We start from the raw sequence: 20811 nt of genomic DNA, 5'->3' as shown, positions 1-20811 counted from the left end.
CCTCCTGCCAACCTGCCTGCCCCTTCTGCTCAGCGGACTCCGGCCTGCTTCACTTCCCCTGCCTCATCCGCCCCATCATTGGTGGTCGGGCCTTCAGCCACTCTGCCCCCACCCTCTGGAACTCCATCCCGCAGTCCCTCCGCCTTGCCCCCTCCCTTGCCTCCTTCAAGACCTGTCTCAAGACCTTCTTCTTCGACCGTGTCTTCGGTCACTCAGTCACGAGGTTGCATCTGATGTCACTTCCTGCACCTCGCATGCCTAGCACGCAGGAAGCAACATCAACGGAAACCTGAGGATCCAGAAGGCGGATGTGTTTTTGTTCCTAACTAACGGCAGCCAAGACATTGAACTCAATCGACTGGATAATGACAGTACAGTTCACTGTCATACAAGACAGTTCATCACTGTATTTCTTTTTGATTTCTTAATGTGTTTGGATATGTGCAATTGATATGATTGTTGTTTGATCCTCAGATCTGTGCAGACGTTAACCTGCAGAACATGCAACGTCAGCTGGCACTTGAAGTCATAGTAACTTTGTCAGAGACTGCCTCTGCAATGCTGAGAAAGCACAGCAACATTGTATCACAGGCTAGTAAGTAACCATAACAATTACATTTGCTTCAACTTTAGATTTTCTTTCTTGATGACAGTTAATTTGGAAAAAGCATTCAACAACAACAACAAGATTCCATTTATTGAGCGCCTTTCACGTCGGGAGGACTCCCCAGGGCCCTGTACAGTTGGGTCAGGACCCGAGCAGGGGGGAAATGGTCAGGGTGAGGGGAGGGAAGGATTTGTATTTGTATAGTGCCTTTCAAGTCAAGAGGATGTTCTGAAGCGCTGGATCCGCACCCGAGCTTGTTTTCTCTGGCATTGTTGTTTTACTCTTTCTCTGGTAGCTCTGTAATTAAACAATGACCAGTGCAATGGGAGCTGATTTTCTATAGCTCCTATTTGTTACAGTGTGACCTGAAGTTGGCAGAATTACACAGACGCTGTAGAGGGGGTTTTAAAAGTTGCAATCTTGTAGCACAGTAGAGTACTTGGTGAAGGAATGGAGTATTTGAATATTTTTCACTTCAAATTTTTTTAATGTAGCTGCAGTTGTCCAGATACTATGAACTTATTTTTCTTTATTTTAAAAAATTCTATCCTTTAAATTTTTATCCAAGATTTTGAAAAAACACTTAAGCTGTGTCTAGTGAAGTCAATTCCCCAATACTGAATTCCGATAAGCTTGCTAAAATTGAATTTATAATGGAATTCTTGCTATAAAATACTACTTGTGCTTATGAATATAGTACGCTGTTGGGTCAGTGGATTTCAATGTACTAATTAAAATTGATTATTTAAGCTGTCTTAGAAGCAGTCTAGTTGTGTGTTTAAGCCAGTGGCTTAATTTTAGTCCTTTTACGTAATTTGCAGGAAATTGTGTATAAATCATAGTGCAATCTGAACGAGAATAATCTTTTAGTTATTGTACGAATGACCACTAAATTATGCATCACATAAAATGAATGTGCATCAATTCTGATGTCGGCATCATGATAATTGCCTGAAAGTTGTCTTCAGTATTGATTTGTGAACAATTTTTGAATTGCAGATATAACTATATTTGTGTACAAATATAAGTTTCATATCAGATAAAGTTTTTGTTCCATAATAATAGATATACAGATTAAAGAATTTTTGATTCATTTTAATTTTCCAATTTTTTAAAATATTGAACTGCATGTCAGCAGAAATATGGAATTCCTTTAATAATGTATTTGTTAAGTTCCACAGATGCTGACTATGATGGTGGATTTAGAGGATGATGAGAACTGGTCAAATTCAGATGAACTGGAAGATGATGACTTTGACAGGTAATTAGGATTCAGTATAGACTGCTTCTAATGATAAATAATTGGGTTAATCAAATATATATTAAAATTAAGAAAGTAAAGCAAAAGTTTTATTTGAAAGTTTAATATTTCTAATACATTTAGTACTATGGTAATCAAGCTATCGTGATGTTGAATAGCTTTATCACTGGTGGGTAGGAGAACACAGTTTGTTTCAGAATCCATAAACAAGATGAAAATATATTGAGCTTTAGAGACTAAAGTCCCAAATCCCTAATTCCCTCATTTCAAGCATTTATCTTCCTTTAATACCTTAATTGATTCTGAATTTATAGCTTTCTGTGGAAATTCATTTTACATTCTCCCGACCCTGTGTTTTTTTTAAAAAATCTAGATCAATTTTAACTGAGCTTAAAAAGCTAATTTTAGCTTTAAGTTTTAAGATTTATAGCTCTTTGTTCTCCATTTTCTCACCTACAGGAAGAGTTGTTTCCAAAATAACTTGAAAATTCCTTTAGTATTATAAATAACTTGACTAAAACATGCATTAACCTCCTCAGATCTAGGGAATATAATTAAAATTTATCTAGCCAAAAATCAGAACTAAGTAAGGCCTGTTATCCCAGCTATTGTCCAGGTGAATTTTTTGCTAGATGTTCTCTAAATTCAGTATATCCTTAAGATGGGATATACTTTAAAAGAAAATTAACCGAGTGAGCAGTAGACAGGGTGGAACGCACGAACACATACTTAATGGGTGGGATTGATTATTATAACATTCTTTAACTTTTTTTTCTTGAATCAAATGTGACATTTCACATTTGATTTTAGTGCTTTTTCAAAGTAAGGTAAATTAAGTAACCGCTTCTTTTGCTGTCTGTTTGGAAATCTTTTTCTGCCCAAACATTTAAAAATAATCTTTATAATTGCATTTTTTTGACAATTAACCGATTTTGTTTCAAATATAGCAATGCTGTTGCTGGTGAGAGTGCACTGGACAGAATAGCCTGTGGCCTCGGTGGCAAAGTAGTGCTTCCACTGATAAAAGAACATATCATGCAAATGTTGCAAAATCGTGAGTATGAGGAATATGATTTAAACTTTAAATTGTTTCACATAATTCTTGAGGTTAATGGCAACCATGTTCATCAAAGTGGTAAAGTGTAAGCAAATTAATGGCAGGGCTTTGAAGAAGAGCTGGTTGGGGGTGTGGAGGGTTAGGAAAGGAATTAATGTGCAAAATCCCTGGGGTGTTGGTCTAGCAGTGGTTGGTTTCAATGATTAATGTATCAAATGCAAAAAATTGTGATTTATCATATTAAAAAATCACAATATTACTGGATTAGAGATGCTCTGATCAGTGAATTTAACTCCTCGGATAGTTCTGTTACTGGAGCTTCTAACCGTAATGTATACATAACATAAGAATTTGCTAGACAAAAGAAAACCAATATCCATTTAGTTTGCCTTCCACCATTGCAAATCACTTGACATGTTGTGTCCCAAACTTATACACTCTATACAGTTAGTGTGGAGCGTGCATATAAATCATCCAAGTCAATGTTTTGTTGCAAGTAATTAGTTGTAATGTAAAATGTTATGTGACAAATGCATTGTGAAATCTCAAAACATTTGCTTGAATGTAGCATTTTGTTTTTAACCTTTAGATTACAATTGCATCCAAGAAGATTAGTCTTCTTAGGCTGACCAGTTTTCAAATTTATAGATGATGTACTGAATCAAATTAGAGTAAAAAATGTACCCATAAATTGAACACCCATATTCTGCTCTTCTTGTATTCATCTTTACCATTTAACATTTCCATTTTCTTCTGCAACCTTATTAAAACATCCTTTAATCATCTTGCTCATTTGCCCACAAAATGCACAGTTCCAGCATTTTACAGTGTACCCTGTGAGGTGCTTTTGATACATCTTGACAATGTGATGAGGTGCTGTAAAATGCAAGGATAGTTGTTATTATTATTCATGCTGTCTGTTTTGGAGCGAAGGTACATTTTTAAGACGTTTAGTGTTCCATTGCCTTAAAACTTTTTTTTATAGTCAATGGAAAGTTGATGTGTAAAAATGCATCAATACAAAAGGCGCTCACCTGTACTGCTTAAAGGTTAATAATGTTTTCAACTGATCTCTTTCAGCTGAATGGAAGTATAGACATGCAGGCCTGATGGCCTTATCTGCTATTGGGGAAGGTTGTCATCAGCAGATGGAAGGAATCCTCAATGAAATAGTGAACTTTGTCTTGATGTTTCTTCAAGATCCTGTAAGTTCAGTGAAATGTTAAATCTGTTACTTCAGTGTAAGTGCAAAGTGTATACATTACAAAATTACATTTATATAGTGCCTTTCATGTCGGGAGGATGCCCCAAGGCGCTGGACAGTCAGGGATTGGGACCCAGTATCTATGTCGCATAGTAATTTTTTAAATGGTGAACCTCTGAGACTTATAGGAGGAGAGAAATCAATAGAATTTCCATCCCATATTTCAAAAGCAACTTTAAAAAGTAATTAGGTGCTTCGGGTCGTCTAGTTTATGGTCTTCTTGATTCTAACTTATGTGAGCTTTCAGATAAGCTCAGGTAAAATTTAGAGAGCTTTGCTTTTTATTTTTTCAAAGTTCTATGATTGTAAAGGTAAGTGTCCCATGTCTGACTCTGGCATTGAAAATCAGGTTGGGGATTAATGGGCTCACAGATTCGGTATTAAGCACAATTTTTTTAAAATAGTGGCAATGCTTATTGAGATTTTTTTTTGCAGCAAGGAATTAACTCTTGGAATTTCCTTCTATGTTTTAGTGTGTCATTGGGCTATCTTTCCCAGAATTTTAACATCATAATTTATTGCTAATTTAGTAATGCTTGATCAGCAGAATGGTGAGATGCTGCATTTGGGCTAGAGATGGGAAAATGAGCCAGGGGAAAATTAGTGAGGGTTAATGCTTCACATTGCTGTCCAGTGATCTGTGGATCAAATGTTGGAAAGTGTGTGTATTAGACATTGCTGTGATCTTCATTATTTCTTATTCACAAATGATTGTAGCAAGGGGCTATAGATGGCCACTTCTACATTTCTTACTTCCACAGTGACTAATGGTGTGCCCAGAAACTGATTTATAAAGCTAAATGTACATATTGCAATAAGCTGTAAAGTTTTATGATTCATCACAGGAGTATTACTGCTTCTATTGGATTTGAAATGTCTTGTGCTTTAATTCATTCTCTTTGTCTTTAATTTTAGCATCCAAGGTTAGGTACGCAGCTTGTAATGCAATTGGCCAGATGGCTACAGATTTTGCACCAACGTTTCAAAGAAAATTTCATGACAAGGTAAATACCACTAATTCAAATATCAGAATATCTAATTTTCTTGTGAATTATATGTCTAGTCAGAAGTGAGCAGTGATCTTTCAATTTCCATTCCACCTGTCAATATGCATCATTGTTTCGTGCACTAAATATACAGTCAGTCCACTTTAGAGTATATCCCTTGAAGCGTTTTCAGACGTCTCATCGACGTGATAAGGCACAATATAAATGCAAGGATTATCATTATTACTATTTTGAGAATGAAAATGCCACAGAAAATTGCTGCCTAACATTTCTGACATCTTTTTCAAAGCCATTAGTAGATCCAGTTGAACATATGGCCTTTTTTGAATCTAGAAAATTAAATTCCCTTATGTCTTCACTATAGTTAATGCTTTTTATTTTTTAAAGGTGATTTCGGCTCTTTTGCAAACTATGGAAGATCAAGCTAATCCACGTGTTCAAGCTCATGCTGCTGCTGCTCTAATCAATTTTACTGAAGACTGTCCTAAAACGCTGCTACTCCCCTACTTAGACAATCTAGTAAACCATCTACATGTCATCATGGTTGCTAAATTGCAAGAGGTAACTTGCTTTCATCTTCAAATCCCATCACGCCCTGGCACTCCCGTACCTCTGACCTGCTTATTCCTCACGTCGCCTCCAGTCGGCTGACTCCAGCCTCCTGCATGTCCCTTGTATCCTCCGTTCCAAGATCGACAGCCGTGCTTTCGGCCACTGCGCACCAGAACTCTGGAATTTTCTCCCTCAAATTTTTCGCCTTGCCCCCTCCTTCCACATTTTTAGAGCACACCTCAAGACCTTCATCTTCGACCATGCCTGTTGTAGATAAGAAAACTGCAGATCTTTCAAATATTCAGCACAGACGCAGTGAGCCAAATAGCCTTCATGCTGTAAATTTATATGATTTGAATTGGTAGTGCAGAATACAAATACAAATTACAGTATTTATCAAACAACTCTTGAATCATAAGTAGTCCAATATCTCTGAAGACCCTATTAGAAAGTACATGGGTGTAAATGCTTGGTGGTAGCTGGTTAAAGGATCTGCTGGGATATTATCCATGGTTTAGTTACTTACTGCCCTTTGGTTCGCAATTGAAGGTTGACCACTTATGCAAGAGTACAACCCCAGAAGAGGAGACCATTTACAAAAATGCAAGATTCAGTGCTTCAGCTGCTACATTTTTCTAAATATTTAAAGGAAGTTGTGTGTATATTAATATATCTTGTCTTTTAGCTGATACAGAAGGGAACTAAGTTGGTATTGGAGCAGGTTGTTACATCCATTGCTTCAGTGGCTGACACAGCAGAGGAGAAGTTTGTTCCATATTATGATTTATTTATGCCATCGCTGAAGCACATCGTAGAAAATGCAATACAGAAGGAGCTCCGACTACTGAGAGGAAAAACAATTGAGTGCATTAGCCTGATAGGCCTTGCTGTCGGTAAAGATAAGGTAATCCAGCTTGGTAAATTTTAGAATCTGTGGTTTAGCAGTCGGATGTAAATCACTAACTACAGTTGTTTTTATAGTTTATGCAAGATGCCTCGGATGTGATGCAGCTGCTTCTGAAAACTCAAACTGATTCCAGTGAATTGGATGATGATGACCCTCAGGTATGTGAAGAATGAGACTCTTGAGGTACTTTATTTTTTTAAACTGCATTTATGTGTTGTTGCCTTTTTTTAAAAAATGTTTTAAGTATCTCAACTGGTATCATCCATTGACAAGCCAACCTTCATGGTCAGCCAACAAAATAAATTTTCTTCATTGAATATTTCTTGAATTTAGCCACAAATCAGGAAATATTTGATCAAAAAACAAATGAAAACACACTACTGATCGAACACGGACTTACCTAGACATGTGCAAATGTTTTATGGGGGGTTGGGGTGGGCGGGCTTCTTGGCAGCCCCCATGGGGTGCAGATTGGCCACTACCGATGTAGAAGAACATCTCAAAGTAGTTTACGATATCTGAAGTGAAAGATTCTTGCATGGAGCAGCTGACTTCTCACACTGAAATGGCTGATTTCCAGGTTGTCAGGTTATCGCCAACAGAGTTTCACGTGCACAGGAAGCACTGCTAACGTCACATACTGTTCCTGCACATTAAATGCAGAAAGTCCCGCTAATGTCACTTTGTAATGAAAGTGACGTTCAGCGGAGTCGCCTGGATTGGAATGGTGTATGTGGTGATTTGACTACCCAAACCCCTGCCTTTTAATGTGGCAATCTGATATTGGATCCAATTTGGCTGCCCTGTATTTTCTTGATTTTTCACTATATCTGCAAATTACTTTCTAATTTCTTGCAGATCTCTTACATGATCTCCGCATGGGCAAGAATGTGTAAAATCCTAGGGAAAGAGTTCCAGCAGTATCTTCCTGTTGTTATGGGACCACTGATGAAGACTGCTTCGATAAAACCCGAAGTGGCTCTCCTGGACAGTGAGTACACAATATGTATAGGTTTAAGCTATTTTACCTTATCTGCTCCTTTCCCACTTTTCTCTTTAAAAATAAAGAGAATGGTTTGAGCCACTAGAAACTCACATGCAGTGATTTTAAACTGGATTCCTTAATAAGAAATGCAAGGGGTATCTCCTGGTAACCCAAAGCTAGATTGTGTGGGAACAGAGTTTCTGTAGGTCAATATTATGCACTCCAGTATCCTTATTGAAGATTCCAGTTAGAAATCTTCACGCAATAGACCATGTTGTAACAAGACTAGTTTGATGATCTGTGATCACATATTTTCCTTGTTTCAGATTTTTGCTGTTCAGGGAACCTTAATCCCAGGAGCCATTCAATGATTTGAGATGCTTTTTTTGATAGTCACAGTATTGTCAAGAGTGTATTACTTAGGAACATAGGAATGAGGAGCAAGAATAGGCCAATCGGCCCCTCGAGCCTGCCCCGCCATTCAGTAAGATCATGGCTGATCTTTTAACCTAACTCCATTTGCCCGTCTTATCCCCATATCCCTTAATCCCTCTATTCTTTAGAAATCTATCAGTCTCAGTATTGAATATGTTCAAGGAATGAGCATCTACAGCCTGCTAGGGTAGAGAATTCGATAATTTCACTACCCTCTGAGTGAAGAAGTGTTTCCTCAACTCTGTTCGAAAGGGCTGTGCTTGATCTTAAGACTATGACCCCTAGTTTTAGATTCTCCAACCAGGGGAAACAGTCTCACACTGTCTACTCTGTCAAACCCCATAAGAATCTTATATGTTTCTATAAGATCATCCCTAATTTTTCTATATTCTAGAGAATATAGGCCTAGTTTACACAACCTATCCTCATAGGTCAAGCCCCTCATCCCAGGAACTAACCTAGTGAATCTACGCTGCACCCCCTCTAAGGTGAGTATGTCCTTTCTTAAATAAGGAGACCAAAACTGCACGCAATACTCTAGGTGCGGTCTCACCAAGGCCCTATACAGTTGCAGCAAGACTTCCCTACTCTTGTATTCTAACCCTTTTGTAATAAATGCCAACATGCCATTAGCCTTTCTAGCTGCTTGCTGTACCTGCACACTAACTTTTTGTGACTCGTGTACAAGGACACCCAAATCCCTCTGAACACTAACACTATCTAGTCTCTCCCCTTATAGAAAATAATCTGCTTTTTACTACCTAGGTGAATAACTTCACACTTCCCCACATTATATTCCATTTGCCACCTTCTTGCCCACTCACCTAGCCTATCTATATCCCTTTTCAATTTATTTGTGTTATCCTCAGAGCTTACTCTCCCACCTAGTTTATTAGTATCATCTGCGAATTTACATATTTTAAGTTCTAAGTCCTCGTCTAGATCATTGATATAGATTGTAAATACTTGAGGTCTAAGCACTGATCCTTGTGGCACTCCACTAGTTACATCCCACCAATCTGAGAAGGACCCGTTTATCCCTACTCTCTGTTTTCTTCCCGTTAGCCACTTTTCGATCCATGCTAATATATTGCCTTCAATTCCATGGATCTTAATCTTGTGTAGCAGCCTTTTATGTGGCACCTTGTCGAATGCCTTCTGAAAATCTAAATATACTACATCTACTGGTTCCCCCCTATCTAACTTGCTAGTTACATCCTTAAAGAACTCTAAAAGATTTGTTAAGCATGACTTCCCTTTTGTAAAGCCATGTTGACTCTGCCTAATCTTGTTATGGTCTGAAAGTATCCCACTCCAACGTCCCTAATTAAGGATTCTACAATTTTTCCTTCCAACGATGTCAGACTGATTGATCTATATTTCCCCATCTTCTCTCTCCCACCCTTCTTAAATAGTGGTGTTACTTTTGTAATCTTCGAATCAATGGGAACCAATCCACAATCCAGAGAAGTTTGGAACATCAAAAACGAAGCATCCACTATCTCAGCAGACACCTCTTTTAAAACCCTAGGATGCAGGCCATCAGGTCCAGGGGATTTAATAATCCTTGCATTTGATATAGTGCTTTTCACGTCGGGAGGATGTCCCAACACGCTTCACAGAACACACTGTAAAGTGAATTGACTGTATATTTGTGGGCGAATGCGGCAGCCAAGTCCCACAAACAGTCATGGATTGAAAATGACCAATTTATTGTTGTTTTTTGGAGAGATTATCATTAGGCGTGTGGAGTAAGGAAACTTGCCCAAGGTTTTGCCCTGCCTGGAATTGAACTCACGTCTCTCGCTTGCAAAGCGAGTGCTCTAACCACTGAGCTACAGGACTCCATTTTTGAATCCCAACAGTTTCCCTAGTACTAATACTTTACTGCTGTTAATTTCCCTAAATTGCTCACTAACATTAGCTTCTTGGTTCCCCTCTATTTTTGCCAAGTTTTCATTGTCTTTTAAGGTGAAGACAGAAGCAAAGTATCTGTTAAATGACTCTCCCATTATAATTCCTCCTGTCGCTGCCTTTAACGGACCCACATTAACTTTTGCTAGTCTCTTCCTCTTTATGTATTTGAAAAAGCTCTTGCAGTCTGTCTTTATATTCCTAGCTAGTTTGTCTTCATAATCCATTTTCTCCCTCCTAATCAGTTTCTTAGTTTTTCTTTGTTGATTTCTGAAGCCCTCCCAATTCTTGGGTTTACTGCTCTTTTTGCAGTATTATAGGTCTCTTCTTTTAATTTTATGCTTTCCCTATCTGCTCTAGTTAACCATGGTTGAACCACTTTTCCCGTGGTATTTTTATTCGTCAAGGGAATATGTGATCGCTGGAATTCTGAGTGAATTCTGCTTTAAACTTTGTAGTCCGCATTTTTGTACAGTATTTTCCTCAGGTTCAACAGGAGCTTTAGAGTTGAGCATTCAACCCTTCAGTTATGTTGTATATGTTGTGGTCTGTATAAAAGATGAATCTCTTACCTTCCCTCGTGGGTCTCCTCTTTCACAATTGGTCTCTGTGGAGCAATGGAATCAATCAAGCCTGAATGTGCCTGTTTTTGTCCTCTTTGTTTCTAGAACTGTCCCTTGTTGATTTGTGAACTCAATTAAGTCTAGCTCATTGCCATTTTTGTTATCACGGCGTGATAAGGCGCTATATCAAATGCAAGTATTATTATTATTAATGGGTCTTATTGAAGACAAATTCACCATGTTATGTCGCCCTTTTGTTAGCTTAACAGTAAATGTTAAAATAAAGTACATTTTACACTCTGCTTATTAGCACAAGATATGGAGAACATGAGTGAAGATGATGGATGGGAATTTGTGAATCTTGGTGATCAGCAGAGCTTTGGAATCAAAACTGCAGGGTTAGAGGAAAAAGCAACTGCTTGTCAAATGTTGGTAAGTGGTGAGTTGGGTTGCATTTGTAGTTTTAGTTCTAGAAAAGTAAAAATAAGTTAGCAACTTGAAACTTGAGACGTGTGAGAGAGCTCATTCTGTTAATAAACTTAAAACAGTTTTGCATTTTGTTTTAATGATTATATTTAGTCATTATTTTTCATAAACAATCTAGGAAATTTAGAACTATAGAATAAAAATTGTTTATTCCAGGAACTAAATTAAGGAGTTAGTTATATTACGCTGGAGTATGGCATCGGTTGAGGTTAAAAAACAATGATTGTGCCTTTTCACAGAAACATTGCATTAATGGATGTAAAAAGAAAAACATAGGTTTTGGAGAGAGGTTGTGAAAACAAAACTCTTCACTAAATGCTCTTAGATTGTGATCACAAAATTTAACTAGTTCATGATGAGTGTGCAACTCTAGAGAATAAATAAACCCTGGGACCATTTTGAAATATTTTGCAATTTTTATCCTGAAGGATTCAAGTATTTGAATTCAAGAATAATAATCCCTCCAAAAAAAAAAAAAACAATAATTAAAAATTGGTCATTTTCAATCTACGACTGTTTGTGGGACATTGCTGTGCGCAATTGGCTGCCGCGTTCGCCCACAAATATACAGTCAATTCACTTTACAGTGTGTTCTGTGAAGCGCTTTGGGACGTCCTCCCGACGTGAAAAGCGCTATATCAAATGCAAGGATTATTATTATTATTATTATTTTTGAGGTAACGGTAATGTTCTGTTGCTGATTTTATCATTGCAATGTTTATGTTAATATTTTGATGTATAGCAACCGAATACATTAGCAAAATGTAATTCCTAGGAAATAGAAATCAACTGGTTAATAAATATTTTCAAAAGTCTTATTTAAAAACAAAATATTTCTTGTGCTTAAAAGATTTGCTTTGTTTTTTGATTGACTTTGTTTGCATGTATTTACAGCGAAAAAATGATGCAAATGAAATATTTTCTAGGTATGTTACGCTAAAGAACTGAAAGAAGGATTTGCTGAGTACACAGAACAAGTGGTAAAGCTGATGGTGCCACTTCTTAAATTTTACTTCCACGATGATATCCTTTCATGAGTGGCTACTTTTATCAAGAGTATTAGATGTTGTAGTTTTGTCTTCGTACATTCATACCTCTTGAAGATAGTAAAGGTTTTTGTGGCTGAAGGTGAATATGTGCGTGAGTATCTGTGCTGTGTTCTGTGTTTTTTGGTTGCCAGAAGGCAAGACAAAAATTCAGAAATTGATGTGACAATCTTTCAACCAGTTTTATATATTGCATTTAATATAAATTATTTAATATAAATCTTATAAGTAATCCTAGGAATAAAATTCTCCTTTATTACCTGATTAGAAAAGCTCATAATTGTGCTGATCTGAAATTTTAGATAAGCGGCATTGTTTTTATATTTGGATTATATACAGTAAAACTCACAAGTTGTACATGGTGATTACCCAGAACCTCATCGTCTTGAGGTGCTTAATACAACTGGTACATATAAATTTAAGTGGCTTTAATAGGAAATCAGGTGGATGTACAACTTGGCCGATTATACAATTCATACAGATAAGACATATGCAAGTATTATTGTATTTGAAAATCGTTTGTTGTGCGATTTCAGTGGCTTTTTTAAAAAAAGAATTATTGTATTCTTCAAACCGTGCTTTACCATATGGATTTTTTTTTACATGAATCCACAGTAATATTAGAGTGCTGAAATCCAATAAGAAAAAACTTATTGCACCAAAATAACTTTTCAGTCCTTTAAGAGTTAAATTTGCCTGTTAAATCTGTTCAACACCACTCCTATCCTTCGCTCAGCTGACAAGGACTGCTGCATGTCCCTCGTCCCCTCCACTCCACAACTGGTACTTTGATGATAGTAAGTTGTACTCCAAACCCTCCCCCCCCCACCTCCAAATCCCTGGCTGTCCACTGCCTTGGGATGTCCCCCTGATGTGAAAGGCGCTAAACAAGTGTAAGTTGTTATTGTGTATATAACGCTGTCTTCCTTGACCATGAAAAACGTGTTCGTGTTGCAGCAGCTGAATCGATGCCTCTGCTCCTAGAATGTGCTAGGGTTCAAGGACCCAATTATGTGACTCAAATGTGGCATTTTATGTGTGATTCCCTCATCAAAGGAATTGGTACAGAACCAGACTCTGACGTTCTTTCTGAAATTATGCATTCTTTTGCAAAGGTAATTTTTTTTAAGTGGAGCATATGGGAGAATTTTGCATTCATATTAATGAACTTATTTTAAGAGAATATTTGTTTCGACTGTTGCACTTTTTTGTAGTAGCTCAGGATTCATATTAAATACAGTTTTGGTGTATTTTTTATCAAAGTGAGAAAACACAGTTACGCTAAGTTCACAAAGGTTCCATGGGCAGGTGTTTCAGTGGAAGTTAGTGAGTCCCAGTCACTATTGCCGCAAGACATTGTCATTAAAGGATTTAAAGGCTTGAACAGAGCTGAAGTTCATTATGAAATCAGTAATATCATGTGATTTCTTCTTCATACTGATGAAGAACATTGCGAGCATTTCATTAAATATATTAATGTCATTGCAGATTGCCTTAAATCAAGTGAACGTCCACAGTTCATTGGCAGTTCATTATTTTAAGAGAATATTTGTTTCGACTGTTGCTCTTTAGTGTTGTATCTCAGGATTCATATTACAGTTTTGGTGCACTTTTTATCATAAAGAAAGGATAAAGCACAATTATGCTAGGTTCACAAAGGTTCCATGGGTAGGTGTTTATTGTTTATTTATAGAAACAAATATTTGGTTTACAAATTCATTTATTTTATGAACAAGGAACCTGGTTGCATTACTAATCTTTCCTAGTTAATTTAAACTTTAAGCTCTTGATTTACAGTAACTGAAAGTTTCCTGCTCATGTCCTTCCCCATCTACTCTAATGCTCGAATCTTAATAGTTTTTAAGTTTTATTTTCCCTCCCTTTAGTGTGTTGAGTTGATGGGTGAAGGCTGTGTAAGCAGTGAACATCTTGAAGAACTGGGAAATATTATGAAGGGGAAACTAGAGGAGCACTTTAAAAATCAAGAATTAAGACAAGGTAAGCAGGAGAAATTACTGCATCAAGCATTAAAACTTCCATTCCATCCAAGTCTCTTTGTAACCTAATCATTAATCGCTTGTGTGTTTCAGCAAAGAGACAAGATGAAGACTATGATGAACAAGTTGAAGAAACCTTACAAGATGAAGTAATTTTTCAAAAATTTATGTGTACAATACAGTTTTCTTTAAATATTCCTATGGTAATTCACTTAACTTGCGGGTGGAGGAGGGGGAGAAAATGCATCCTTCAATTGGATTTCATTTTCTGATATTGCATGTGCATGTGCTGTATGGCTACATATATTCTAAACGTATTGCTATACAACGTTTACAGGTCAGTTTCACAGTAGTTTTAATTCTTAAGTGAGTAATCCAATGTTTTGGTTGATTGCAGGACGAAAGTGATGTTTACATCTTGACTAAAATTTCAGACATCTTGCACTCATTGTTTAGCTGCTATAAGGAAAAAGCACTGCCATGGTTTGAACAACTTCTTCCACTAATGGTCAACCTTATTGTAAGTATAAAATACAATCTTAAGATTGTTTATTCAATTACAATTCGCCTAACATCCAAAGCTAATACAACCTTTTCATTTCTATAGTGTCCGCATAGACCATGGCCAGACAAACAGTGGGGTTTATGCATATTTGATGATGTGATTGAACATTGCAGTCCCACCTCATTTAAATATGCAGAGTACTTCCTGAGGCCCATGTTACAATATGTCTGTGACAACAGTCCTGAGGTGAGACAAGCAGCAGCTTATGGCATTGGAGTAATGGCCCAATTTGGTGGAGAGAACTACAGGCCATTTTGCACTGGTATGTTTAATGGGTTATAGCTTTGGAATTAAAAGGGGATACTGGATTATGAATGTATGGGTTAGAGCAGAGAAGTTTACTATGTATATGTAGCATCAGTTTTCTTTAACGTCACATAGAAAATGTATATTGTATTTTATGCTGCTTTAATGAGAAGCAATCTTGTTCGGCAGCTTCATTTTTGTATGTCTATTGGTCGCTTAGCCCAAACTTAACACACTTATTAATGCAGTTAAAATCAAAGTAGGGTATCATAACTGGTTCTGTTAAATATCAGATTCCATGTTGTGCGCAATGCTCGGGAAAGGAGAATAAGGCATATTTACACAGCAGTAAATAATGTGCTAAATCTGAGAAGTTTGGTGCTTGTGATTGACTTGAAGGAAAAGACCTTAAATGCATGATTTTTTTTTCTGTAATCAGGAGAGAAAATCTATTCTAATCTTTGTTATAAAGGATGATTTTGCTCAAAACTAGATTTTATTAATTCTGAGCTACAGGTGCTTCCTTTGGCCCTTTAATGCTGACTGCATCGTATTATTATTATTAGGTTAATGATTGCCACAAATGTGCATGGCTATTACACATCAGGATAGTGTTTTCTGAACCAAAATGGTTCACAACATTTAATTGATTCTGAGTAGAGTATGCCTAGACTAGATTGTGGCCAAACTTCTTGTGTTCTGCAAACTACTCCTCATAGCTGTAAATTTGTTGACCCCATTGGATCAGGCAGATTTGCTTATTGGCACAAAATGAACTTTTTAAAGATTATTATTGGGTAATAAGATGGTTTTGTTTTTTTTAATTATACAGAGGCAATTCCCCTCCTAGTAGGAGTTATACAAATGGAAGGGTCGAAAACCAAAGAAAATATTAATGCAACAGAAAATTGCATTTCTGCAGTCGGGAAAATCATGAAATGTAGACCAGAGTGTGTAAACGTGAATGAGTTCTTGCCTCACTGGCTATCATGGCTACCGCTGCATGAAGACAAAGAAGAAGCAGTTCACACTTTCAATTATTTGTGTGATCTTATTGAAAGGCAAGTTTTTACAACCGTCAACTAATATAAAGTATTTAAAAATGTGTAATTCATGGCAGCATTTGCGAGTCTCAACCTTTTAGGCTAGAAACAACGACAAGATTCCATTTATAGAGCGCCTTTCACGTCGGGAGGACGTCCCAAGGCGCTGGACAGTTGGGTCAGGACCCGAGCTTTGGGGGGGGGGGAAATGGTCAGGGTGAGGGGAGGAAGGAGCGAGGACGGGTGAAATGGTCAGGGTGAGGGGAGGGAAGGGAGGGAGCGAGGAGGGGGTAGAGAGTCAAGAGGGGAGCTGAAGGCACGGTCAAAGAGAATGGTCTTGAGACCGGCTTTGAAGGAGGAAAGGGAGGAGGCGGTGAAGGCATTGGGGGATGGAGTTCCAGAGCCTAGAGGCTGAGAGGCTGAAGGCCCGGCCACCGATGGTAGGGCGGTTGGGGCGGGGGATGTGGAGCAGACCGGAGCCAGAGGAACGGAGGATACGGGCAGGTAGATAGGGGGATAGTAGGAGGGAGCAAGGCCGTGAATGGTCTTGTAGGTGAGGATGAGGATCTTGAATTCGATCCTCTGGGGGATGGGGAGCCAGTGGAGGTGAGCGAGGGTGGGAGTGATGTGGTCACGAAGCCTGGTGCGGGACAGTACACGAGCTGCAGAGTTCTGAATGACCTGCAGCTTGTGGAGGGAAAGCATTTTTAAAAAGAATCCTGCAGATTGTTATGTACACTTGATGTATTTGACTAAAGCTGTCACATTTAACCTCAAGTTTTTTCCACTCAAGGGTTGCTTGTGTTTATACGGTCTAATAACCTACTGATTATAGCAATTCTAAATATATAATTACTGTAGTAAGCTGGGATCTAAATTTGGCTGGGTTTTCAGCAGCTGATTAAATGGATTTCATTTGCTCCCATTATTAAGTAATGAACCAAAGCTTATGGGGATGCTTTAGGAAACCTGTCCAAGAATGTATTCCACCATGTGACAATACTATTTTGTGTTTTTGTTGGACTTATTAATCATAGTTATAATTGGGTTCTAATTGTAGCTTTCCTAGCAAGTTCCAGTACAAAATGTCTGCAGAGATCTAGTTCTGCGAAAGGTGATTGATATGGATTGATTGAGAAACTGTGGTATCTTTGTGGATTCTACTTAAGCAACACTTTCCAGCCTGGTGCCTCAATTCTGATAAAGGAGGAAGTAATTCAGAATCTATCCTTTCTTTGGGTTGTGTTCAGAGAAGTCCTTAGGCATTGTCGAAATCTAAACTGATCATTTTACTCCTGACAACAGCAGCAAAATTACATTTGTATAGCACCTTTCACATCAGGAGGACATCCTGATACTGAGACGCGGGTGTATAAACATTTTGGTCTATAGGCTACAGCTTGTACTACACACGAAACTAAGTGGATAACGGACAACTTACACATTCAGAGAGAAATTTGTCAGATGTGGGTTTTGGAACACATCTCTTAGATCTGAATGTCTGTACTAAAGGAAATATTATCTTTTAGGAGAACATTGAATGTATATTGTCAAAAGCTTATATTAATTTTATTCATAAATTTTAGTAATCTGGACGAGGAAGAAAAATTAGCCAGGGATAGGGAAAATTCTGCCAGGGATAGGGAAAGTTCTGTTCTTCAAAGTTATGACCGGGATCGTTAATATAATAACCTGACACAGGCAGTTTGGTGAGTCCTCTGGTTTAATGTCAAAGACTCCAGTCCGATATAAAACATCAACCTGCAATAGAGTCTGAAGGCTTTTAGTATTAGGACAATGAACATACAATTGGTTATTGTTTGACTGATAACCAAAGAAACTTTCTGATGCTATTAACCTAAAATGTAATTTGTGCATACATCCAATGAGCCTCTAGATGGCAGTACAGGACAGTGTAACAATTATAATCAAACTTACGAATCAAATTTCCTTGGTAAACACAACTGCAAGACTAACTTTGATTTTTAACTATTGCTTTTCTGTAGGATTAAAGTTCTAGATTTTAATATTGGAATAAGAAAGCAGGGGTTACATGTGAACCTGCCCCGCTGTTCAGGCACACATGATGTATCTTGAGGTCGATCAAAGCTAAGGATATAATTATTCAGATTATCCCAACTATTATTTACTAGGTCTCCCAAAGGCTTGCCTCTTGCCCTCTTTCTCATCTGGGTGGGGGAGGTATTGGATCAGTTATAGAATGGTCTACTGTCAAGGCTGTGGGATACATATAGTTGAGCATAATTTGAAGGATAACCCAGTAAGTTTGGTCAACCACAAGAAACAAATCAATTTCCAGAATGTTTTGATATTTTTTGTGAAACTGTATTTAATCAGTTTTCTAGTTTTGTGCGTGTGTAGATTTTGGAAGGATTCACTATAGTTTATAATCTGAAATAATTCCATATTTTATTGGAGAGTAGAATTGTACTTCCACAAACAGAAACTTACTCAGAATCTGTTCTTTACAGTAACAACCCAATTGTCCTTGGACCTAATAATTCCAGTCTTCCCAGAATATTTGGCATCATTGCTGATGGTCTTGCTAATGAAGCTATAAAGAATGAAGATGGCTGTAGTAAACGGTTGGCAAATGTAATTCGACAAGTACAGGTCAGTAGAACCCAGCAAAAGAGATGGATGTCCTTTCCGAATGGAGATGTATTTGAATTTAAAATAACTGAATGCATTTTTATGTCACTGAAACGTAAGCTGAAGGGTTTCAGGAGCATTCATGTTGCATTGGATATAGTGATGTAACTTTACATTTGCGCTAAAAAAATCAATCAAATGAAAATTTGATATTGTTCAGTTTTCTCAGTGACTGACAAAAGATTTTATCTGCCTGATACTTCCATGGCGTTGTGCATTATGGAAATGAGATGTAGATCAGAATATTGTACAATAAAAGATATATGGAGCCTTTCACATCGAGAGGACATTCAAAGGTGCTGGACACTCCAGAATTTGCATTGGGGAGGGGGGTGAGAAAGATGGCACAGTCATCACAGTCAAAGAAGAATGTCTTGAGGCAGACCTTGAAGGAGATGAGGGAAGGGGTGACTTGAAGGGACTCTGGGGTGGAGTCTGAAAATCCAACCGATGATGGTGGGGCAGAGGACATGAAGCAGGCTGTTGTCCGCCGAATGGAGAGGTTTGAGGAGGTCACACAGGTCAAGTGGCGCAAAACATGGAGGGATTTAAAGGTTAGGACAAGGATCTTGAACTCAAGATTATCGATTATCTATGGCTTTAGTATTCCCAGACTAGATGGGGAAAGTTAGGCCACAATTCTTGGTTCCTAATTGCTATTTAGATCCATGCTGTAAAACTGTGGCTTTTGGGTCCCTTTAGCAGGAGTCCTACTTGAATATAATTCAGTTCTGACGCAGAACCAAGCCATATGATCCATGAGTTAGAGGATCTTACTAATGACCAGCTTAAATGTTTAGTGTTAAAACATTTATACTGGAGTCAAAATGTTGAGTATTGTGTAATAATAATCCTTGCATTGATATAGTGCCATATCACGTCTTAGAGATGGTTCAAAGCGCTTCATTCACAGAATATACTGTAGAGTGAAGTGTATTTTGTGTACATGAGTTTTTATTTGCTGACTAGTTTGAGTTTGCTGAGAGACCTGCATTTTTTTTTATTCCAGGGTTCGGGAGGATTGTGGACAGAGTGTATGTCATCTCTTAATGAAGCACAGCAGGCGGCTATACAAAACCTGTTGAACATTGCTTGAATGGCCTTAAATAGTCGCAACATGCAAAATCATTCATGATTTGTCTTTTTCTCCCTCTTCTGTGAGAGAACTGTTATGTGGGTCACTTATGCAGACCGCAATGTGTAGCAGGAATCTCTATGGCTCAACTCATTGTGCATTAGGACTGTTGCAAATTACAGAGGAAAAAAATATTCATACCCCTACAGCACTGATACTTATTTTTCTACTTGGTATCACCAAAACATGGCACAAATGTAGTTGGTTTAAACCGGCTGTCTCATTAACAGTAATAATTTTGAAAAAAAATTGCTTCAGTGTTGGTGTGCTTTAAACTGGTAAAATATTTCTATACATCTAGTATTGAACTACTAAATAGTGTATCAATTGTTTTTCCGTTTCAAAGGTAGGATATAGAATCTTCGGTCTCACGAACGCCAAAATAGCCCAGCATGCAAGATCCTTCATTTGTGCTATCGTTTTGATCATTTTCTCCCTCCCCCTTAGCACTGACTCCTGTCCAGCGAATAATTCTGAAATATAATTTTTTTTAACATATCCAGCAGCATTTCATCCACATTGCCCAATAAACAATGACAAAATGCAATGGAATTTCATGTGAACTGCACCTTTATTGAATGCTATTTTCAACTGGTGTCATGTCTTTGATTGCTGCTGAATTAGTGACCAATTTTCAGTTGTTGTATGGTCGCGTAATATCCTACAATACTGGTACTTTCAGTGCTGATCTGATTCCAAGCTCTGTTGGTGGGTGGGGGGGTGGGGGCAAAATAGCAATAGGATAAATATAAAGAAAATTTGCAAAATGTCATCTGCTTTATTTTGCAACTTCAAATTGCAATAATAAAGGTTATGTTAACAATTGCCTGGTGTTGCAGTTTTATGAATTCAAAAGAGTGCACAGTTTATATGAAACTAAAATGAATCCTTTCACAAATAATTCAGAATGTGATCACTTTCATTCCTTGTGTTTTAATAAAACAAACTTGTAAAATGCAATGGCATTTTCACTCCATGTAGGAAAGCCTCAGTAAGATTTGGAAACTTCAAAATTAGTAGTCCATGTCATTGTGGAGATACTGGTAAGAGACTGAGAATAGCATTGCA

The 20811-nt window shown here is 37.6% G+C and overlaps 1 protein-coding gene across 1 annotated transcript in view; it reads left to right on the top strand.

Annotated features, from left to right (window-relative positions):
- Positions 1 to 20568, top strand: part of kpnb3 (karyopherin (importin) beta 3) — a 36565-nt gene extending 15997 nt beyond the window's left edge. The window contains exons 8-26 of the mRNA XM_042334243.1: positions 475 to 595; positions 1781 to 1868; positions 2816 to 2922; positions 4006 to 4139; positions 5113 to 5193; positions 5584 to 5757; positions 6434 to 6652; positions 6730 to 6813; positions 7514 to 7646; positions 10863 to 10984; positions 11965 to 12061; positions 13027 to 13199; positions 13971 to 14082; positions 14175 to 14230; positions 14479 to 14601; positions 14689 to 14908; positions 15725 to 15953; positions 18428 to 18569; positions 19618 to 20568. Coding sequence (XP_042190177.1) covers positions 475 to 595; positions 1781 to 1868; positions 2816 to 2922; positions 4006 to 4139; positions 5113 to 5193; positions 5584 to 5757; positions 6434 to 6652; positions 6730 to 6813; positions 7514 to 7646; positions 10863 to 10984; positions 11965 to 12061; positions 13027 to 13199; positions 13971 to 14082; positions 14175 to 14230; positions 14479 to 14601; positions 14689 to 14908; positions 15725 to 15953; positions 18428 to 18569; positions 19618 to 19704 — 2502 coding nt within the window. The 3' untranslated portion in view covers positions 19705 to 20568. The remainder of the gene's footprint in view (positions 1 to 474; positions 596 to 1780; positions 1869 to 2815; positions 2923 to 4005; positions 4140 to 5112; positions 5194 to 5583; positions 5758 to 6433; positions 6653 to 6729; positions 6814 to 7513; positions 7647 to 10862; positions 10985 to 11964; positions 12062 to 13026; positions 13200 to 13970; positions 14083 to 14174; positions 14231 to 14478; positions 14602 to 14688; positions 14909 to 15724; positions 15954 to 18427; positions 18570 to 19617) is intronic.
- Positions 20569 to 20811: the final 243 nt, after the last annotated feature.

Source organism: Callorhinchus milii, unplaced genomic scaffold (assembly GCF_018977255.1).
Source record: "Callorhinchus milii isolate IMCB2004 unplaced genomic scaffold, IMCB_Cmil_1.0 Scaffold4, whole genome shotgun sequence".
NCBI lineage: Eukaryota > Metazoa > Chordata > Chondrichthyes > Chimaeriformes > Callorhinchidae > Callorhinchus > Callorhinchus milii.
The sequence above is the reverse complement of the archived record's forward strand: the minus strand, read 5'-3'. Positions and strand labels throughout refer to the sequence as shown.